This window comes from Nerophis lumbriciformis, linkage group LG17 (assembly GCF_033978685.3).
Source record: "Nerophis lumbriciformis linkage group LG17, RoL_Nlum_v2.1, whole genome shotgun sequence".
Taxonomy (NCBI): domain Eukaryota; kingdom Metazoa; phylum Chordata; class Actinopteri; order Syngnathiformes; family Syngnathidae; genus Nerophis; species Nerophis lumbriciformis.
Window position 1 is genome coordinate 17,659,916 of NC_084564.2, and position 7,577 is coordinate 17,667,492.

Genomic DNA, 7,577 nt, shown 5'->3' on the forward strand with positions numbered 1-7,577 from the left:
ATCCAGTGAGAGCTGAAGATCTTGGCCGGAGGAAGCCATCAGGACCACATCATCTGCAAAAAGCAGAGACCTAATCCTGCAGCCACCAAACCGGATCCCCTCAACGCCTTGACTGCGCCTAGAAATTCTGTCCATAAAAGTTATGAACAGAATCGCGCTGTTTTTGGGGGATGTCACTTCCTGTGCAGAACGTTACACACGGGATGTAGCCATTTTGTAGAGGCGGAGCCCCCTATGTCACCTATTTACGCAGCCTATTACTGAGTCGCCACTTCTCAGTGCTTCAGCGTGGGGGGTTTTCTCGCCATTCACCAAGTTTTGTCTATTTTGCTTACTCAATATGGGTCCCAAAAAACCGACAAACCACCCTGGAAAGAAGAAAGATATTGCTGTGGACTTAGGCTTAGAGAGGAGAGGAAACCCACACACACACTGGCCCTCTTCCCCATCCCCTCAGCTTTCTGCCTGCCGTCCTTTCTCCGCCAAGTGTCTCTGCCGTCATCATCATCCATTCGCTGATAGCAAGATAAAAATAATTTCACTTTTTCTTTTATTATTATGGCAACATGGTTGTTAACTTTGTTGAGAGCACCAAAGTGTCATGATCCGTGGTCAGGATCATGTTTTTGTGTTTTCTGTTAGTTTTGGACTCCTTTTGTTATAACTTGTGCACCTGTGAGTTTGTTTCGTCACCATGGTTACTTGATTTTCACCTGCCTTGCACGCGCACTTGTTGCTCATCAGAGACACTATTTAAGCCCAACTTTGTTCATCACTCGTTCTGCTTTCTTTGTTTTTGCATCACGCGACTGCCACGTAAGTTCGTTTTTGTCTCCTAGACCCTGCTAAGTTTCATAGTCTGTGCTAAGTGTTAGCCTTAGCTTCCAGTGCGTTCGGCACCTCATCCTGTCGGTTTGTTTTCAGTTTTGTACCAGTTTTGTGTTATGTTTCTATCAAATCATGTCGTCACCTGTAAGTCCTGTCCGGATTCGTCCTTTGCTTCCTGGGAGAACAAAACCCCGCATCACCATGCGCACCACACGTGACACAAAGGGACTTTTTTGTGTGCGCGCACGTTGACAATTTAGCTTGCTGTTGTTTTTATTTTGATAATGAAGGAATTGTTGATCCATTCCCCCTGTGTTATATTTATCAACAAATATGTATGTATATGTATGTGTATATATTTATACAGATATATATATATATATATATATATATATATATATATATATATATATATATATAATGTATGTATGTGTGTGTATATATATATATATGTATATATATGTGTGTGTGTGTGTGTGTGTGTGTGTGTGTGTGCCAACTACTCCGGTTTTCCCGTAATTAGTACGGTTTTCATCAACCTATTCCGGGATTAGTACGGTTTTCATCAACCTATTCCGGGTTACGGTTGCAGTGATAAAAAATACGGTTTTTCATTAATTAAAAAAAATAAAAAAATTTAAGTTTTATTCACGAAATCGCGTAACAACAATGACAATCGACACTGCTTCCCGTAACTTCCTATCGAGCCATTCCGAATGCCATGCGCGAGGCTATTTATAGCACCGCTGCCAAGCACGAGGCACCTGTTGCCATTGTTTCCAAACGAGCGAACGATCATGGAATCAGCCGGAGAAAAATTGCAAACGAGTCTTAAACCGAAAAGAAAACTGCAGTCATTCCGTGAAGAATATTCAAAAGCCTATCCGGGAATACTTATCCGTTCCAAAAAGGATGAAAACTACGCGAATTGCACCTTGTGCAGACAAGATTTTTCGATCGGACACGGAGGAATTAGCGATGTAAAAGACCACGTTGGGACAAAAAAACACAAGTCTAATGCCGTTGCTAGCGATACAAGTGGAAAACTTTCAACGTTTTTCGTCGCCCTTATCATAAAGTTACCATATCATTTTTGCAGTATGATCAATCTGATAGAATACATTTGGATTTTAGCCACAAAAAGGTAATGACACCAATGTTATCTATTGGAATTGTTTAGTACTGTTATACTGTTAAAAGTGTTTGTACTATTTATGCTTTCAAGTCCAAGTTGAAGAAATGTTGTTAAATGTTGACAGCATAACTACCAAAATACAGAAGTATGTCTTTAATATTTTTGCAGTGCTATTTCTGTTGAAAAGTTAAAATGATTACATTAGAGATGTGATGTGCCACTTTTCAAGTGTCTGATGGCTTAAATTAATTTTCATTAATTTTTCATATTTTGAATTATTTTGAAAGGCTTACAAAAAAACTACATTTGAATTGTAATTCCATGCTATTGACAGGACTATTCATTTTAATGAAGTTAGCTTACCATGTTTACAGTATGATAATTGTGATAGAAATGTGAATTTTAGGCACAGAATATTTTTTACAATTGAACAAGGCAGTAGATTATACAAGCTTGGACAGAAAGTTAATAATGACACCAATTTTTTTTTAATGGAATTGTTTAGTACTGTTTTATCATTTGTTTACTGTAAAAAGTGTTTACCGGTATACTGTTTATACTTTCAATTAACAAATTGAAGTCTTGTGAAAGGTTGACAGGATAACTGGCATTAACTGTCAAAATAATTTCAAACTATTGAAGTTAGCTTACAGAATAAACATGTCAATCAACCCATATGATTTTTGCTGTAATATTTTTGTTTTGAAAAGTCACTGTGACTGATAGAAAAGTGATGGTTTTAGCAACATTTTAACCTGTCTGAATGCTAATAATCATTTTGCGTCGGGGGGTGAACCCCCCACCAGGACTTTCTCCTGGACCTACCGGGGCCTGCGGCCCCTGGACCCTGGCTACTAGGTTTTTCTGATTTCAAAAGTTGTCAGGTATGATATATGTGTATATATATATATATATATATATATATATATATATATATATATATATATATATATATATATATATATATATATATATATATATATATATATATGTGTATGTATATATATATATATATATATATATATGTATATATATATATATATATATGTGTATGTATATATATATATATATGTATATATATATATATATGTATACATATATATATATATATATATATATATATATATATATATATATATGTATACATATATGTATATATATATATATGTGTGTGTGTATACATGTTTGTATATATGTATGTATATATGTATATATATATATATATGTATATATATGTATGTACACAGTATATGTGTATATATATATGTATGTATATATACTGTATATGCATATGTATATATATATATGTACTTACATATATATGTATATGTGTTTATATATGTGTATGTGTATATATATATATGTACATACATAAAATAGTGTCTTCGTAGTGTGAATTATTTTACTAAAAGAGGGACTTTTGTCGAGGCTGGAACAAATTATTCATGTTTGCATTGTTTCTTCAGGGAAATTATGCTCCACTATACAAACTTTGCGATTTGCGAACCATGTTCTATAACCAATTAAGTTCGTAAATCGAGGTTTTGCTGTATATAAATAGTCCTTATAAAACTAGTAGTGCTCTTTTCATTGCTTAAGTTATTACATACAAAAAACAGTAAAATATACCATTTTTCATCATGATCGCCAAGAGATACAGTATAATTATGCAAAGTAAAATAAAAAAGATGTTGTTAAATGAACAGTGGACATGCTCCTTAACTTCCACTTTATGTTTTTCCAGTCTAAACGGCAACAAATGATCACAAAAATGTCCAAAACGACCAAAGGCGCAGTGCTGTATGCTGCCGATCGCATTGGCTACGTTTACATATACGACATGGGGAAGTTAACTGTTGGCCCCCAACCCAAGCCACTGAAAGGTCAGCTTTTATTGTCTTAGACACACTCAGAAGTAAAGTTTGTGTGTATGCAAACTCACATTGTGTCCTATTCTTGCAGCTGACGCCTTCTGGCGAGCCCACACCAGCAGAATTACAGGGTAAGATATGTTTCTTAGTCATTTTAGCAGTTGCTGTATATTTTAAGCTAACGCTAAGCAGGCCACTGCGCCGTATTATAGTGCACAGTCTATTAATCATCACGGAGGAAGGACGTTTGAAAAAAAAAAGAAAAATCTGATGCACCTTCATTGTGCTGCAGCCTGGAGGTTGTCGACAACGATCAAGTGGTCCTCACCTCCTCCGTAGACCTCACAGTGCGCCTCTGGGGTGTACACGGACAATTCATAGGTGAGTGGGTGTACTGCTGCTCCAGCCGCCTCAAAGCTGTAACAGTAGTTAGTGTTGACTTTGTATAAAATGTCACCGAATGAGCTGCGTGATGATGTCAGCGCCAGCTTGATGTAGACTTATTTTCCAAATCTGGCAGTATTTGGCCTTTGGGGGTTGTATCAAAGCCGTAAACCAGAAAGGCATCGACGTTTTTTTATTTTTTTTATTTTAACTAGCGATGGGATGCTTGCTGTGTTATAGCATACATAACTGTGACAGTATCCCTTTCCTAGGTTTTGTGTACAAGGCAAATGTGGATACATGTGTGTTAAGTAGTCCCGGCAGCTTTCATGCAACCTTCAAATTGGTAATATTGCAATCGACAGTATTGAGTTGAGTGTATTAATAACATAAAATGTAGATTGTTACACGATCTGCTTTAGTAAAATGGAATACCAGCTCATCAGAAAAAAACATGGTGGACAGAAAGTATAGAGTCTCTTTTATTGGAAACTATCGTAAAAACATGTCAAGGTACGTCATACCAATCACACACTTCCGACCCTGTAGGAATGTACACTACACACTACAAGCAATGCCACACACCGCCTGCCTACACAATTTTGCTCGAGTGTCAAGTAAACAACTCCCACACAACAGTGAGACTCTTAGACAGACTGTGGCTCAATTAAAGCAGAAGGAGAGTGACACTCACCAACCAGCAAACGTCCGCTTCATCTCTAGGTACATTTGGCCAATCGGACGTGTGGAACGTCCACATCACATCTTCCTGGAAGCATCCCGCTGTTCCTTACGAGGTCTTGACTGATCCTCTCAGCATGCCAGATTGTGAACTTGTCAAAGGAACATCGTCTGATAACATCGATTGTCAGGGAGAAGGACTCCAACTCAGGACTCAAAGAGTAGGACGAATATAAAGTATTATTTATTTATTTTTTAAACATTTGTCTTGACTTAGAAAATAACTAGCGCCCCCCGCAACCCTGAATGGGACAAGCAGTAGAAAATAGATGGATGGATGGATGGAAATTTATCAGAATAATTTGAATTAATAGATTTTTTTTAATGCAAGAACAAAGAAGAAAAATCAGAAATTTCCAATTTTTTGAAGTTTTACGAGCAAAAAAATAGAGACAAATGTATTAAAAATACTATATTTATGTCTTTAGTGAAATCATTTGATCAAAATGATACGAACAAATCAAAATAAAAAAAGTAAATGTTTATAAATACATATATATATATAAACAATATATATAACTATATATAATTATCAGTGACGTGCGGTCACTAGAGGCAGGTGAGGCGGGGCCTCACCTGCCATCATGGAAAGAAAAAAATGTAAAAAGAAAAAAAAAAAATTAAATTGTTGAATGTATCCAATGATTATACTATAAAGTTATTTTCCATTTAACTTCACCAGTTTTAGATTCTTTTTATTCAAAATCGCTGAATTTTCACATTTGCCGTTAAAATACTGAGAAGAGACTGTGCGGTGATCAGCAGCCAGTTGAGGCACGTCACTGCGTTGTGCCTCACCATGGATTGCGTAATGACTCGGCTAACTGCTGGCCTGCTGTGCAGTGAGACCGTATTGCTATATGAACTATATTATACATTTCCATAGTTTAGTTAGCTGAGGTATATAATGTACAGTGTATTTTGTCAACAACTGTATGTGTGTAAAGTATTTCTTGTGCTGAGCAATCATAAAACTGCTGCGAAGACGCACTGGCTGAGGCTCGCGTAATCCCGCCTCCTGGTGCCGGTTAATGCACCCCCCGACGGGAGCGCCACACCAACCAAAGCCCACACCCAAACCCTCCACGTGCAAGACCGAATCCACCCAAAAAAAGTCACTTAACAAGAAGCCAAAAAGTGCAAAAACAACAATGCTCGCGCCGGAGGAGCCGTGAACGACTGCAGGGACACAACATTAGGTACACCTGCAGACTGCAGCACAGATTTCATATTTCATTCATTCACAACTTCTCCAACACGAACATTATTGTTTTTGCACTTGTTGGCTTCTTATTGAGCTGCTGCATTTTTTTGGTTGGGTTGTTTATTTCTTTTGAGTAACTTACTTCTACATTTCTAAAAGGGGAGGAATGTAATAGAGTGATCTATGTTTGTCTGTTGCCATCTCCTCTTTAATGTTGGCTATAGCGTACTGTGGTTACTTTTTGGTTGGCCAACGATTTACGTGGTGTTGCGCACCTGACGTCCAGTGTGTTGAGTCTGTTCTGAAGTCTACAGTAAATAGACGTACTTCATCACCTCGCCTGGTTATTGCCTCCAACTCAATATATTACATAAAGGTAAGACCATAATAACGTTTTTTTTTTATTAAATGTGCTTTTTTGTGTGCTACAGTTTGTATGTGTAAAGTTAAAGTTAAGTTAAAGTACCAATGATTGTCACACACACGAGGTGTGGTGAAAGTTGTCCTCTGCATTTGACCCATCCCTTGATCACCCCCTGGGATGTGAGGGGAGCAGTGGGCAGCAGCGGTGCCGCGCCCGGGAATCATTTTTGGTGATTTAACCCCCAATTCCAACCCTTGATGCTGAGTGCCAAGCAGGGAAGAATGCTGGTATGAGCTTTTAAACATAACCCGTTAACTGCTGCCAATCAAATGGTGAATAAGATACTCTTTAGGGTTCATATGTTTGTAAATCTGACTGTGATGAAGTCAGTGCCTCACCAGCCATCAACCTCACCGCACGTCACTGATAATTATATACAAAAGTATATACAGTATATATATATATATATATATATATTTATATATATATAGCTATAGTTATATATTCTAAACTTAAATATTTAAAATATTCCACGATTTATACACATGTTCATGAATGCTGGCCACAAGGACACAAACACACGCACACAACTGTGCAAACAAGATAAACTGTGGCAGAAGTATTGAAACACTGTGATGTTGCATCATGGGAATTGCATACCAAATTGCATTTTGCACAGTCCACTGTGTACAATGTCAGTGAAGCGTTTCATCATCATTAAAATGTAGCGCTTCATCATCCTTTTTGCACACGTTCACCTCGACAGCAGCGTGCAACCTGAGGTATATGAAATATTACGGTTGGAGGTGAACTGTACATTGTGTATATATTTTTTTCTGACCGTGGTATCTAATAGCAACCGGCCTTAGATTGATTCCACATGTCGGGTGAAAGCTCAGACGCTGCAAACTACAAAGCGATGCTTTCATTTCAGTCAACAGACGTAATGGGGGAATTTTGAAACATGTGCACACACACGTCTCACAAATACACTCACACTATCCGCAATCTCATGAGATCAAAAATAAACGGCAGTGTATCATAATGACA

At 37.4% G+C, this 7,577-nt stretch overlaps 1 protein-coding gene across 1 annotated transcript in view; it reads left to right on the forward strand.

Moving 5' to 3' along the window:
• wdr95 (WD40 repeat domain 95) overlaps nt 1-5,327 on the forward strand; it is a 51,218-nt gene extending 45,891 nt beyond the window's left edge. The window contains exons 25-28 of the mRNA XM_061972046.1: nt 3,708-3,846; nt 3,926-3,965; nt 4,127-4,215; nt 4,942-5,327. Coding sequence (XP_061828030.1) covers nt 3,708-3,846; nt 3,926-3,965; nt 4,127-4,215; nt 4,942-5,135 — 462 coding nt within the window. The 3' untranslated portion in view covers nt 5,136-5,327. The remainder of the gene's footprint in view (nt 1-3,707; nt 3,847-3,925; nt 3,966-4,126; nt 4,216-4,941) is intronic.
• The last annotated feature ends 2,250 nt before the right edge of the window (nt 5,328-7,577 follow it).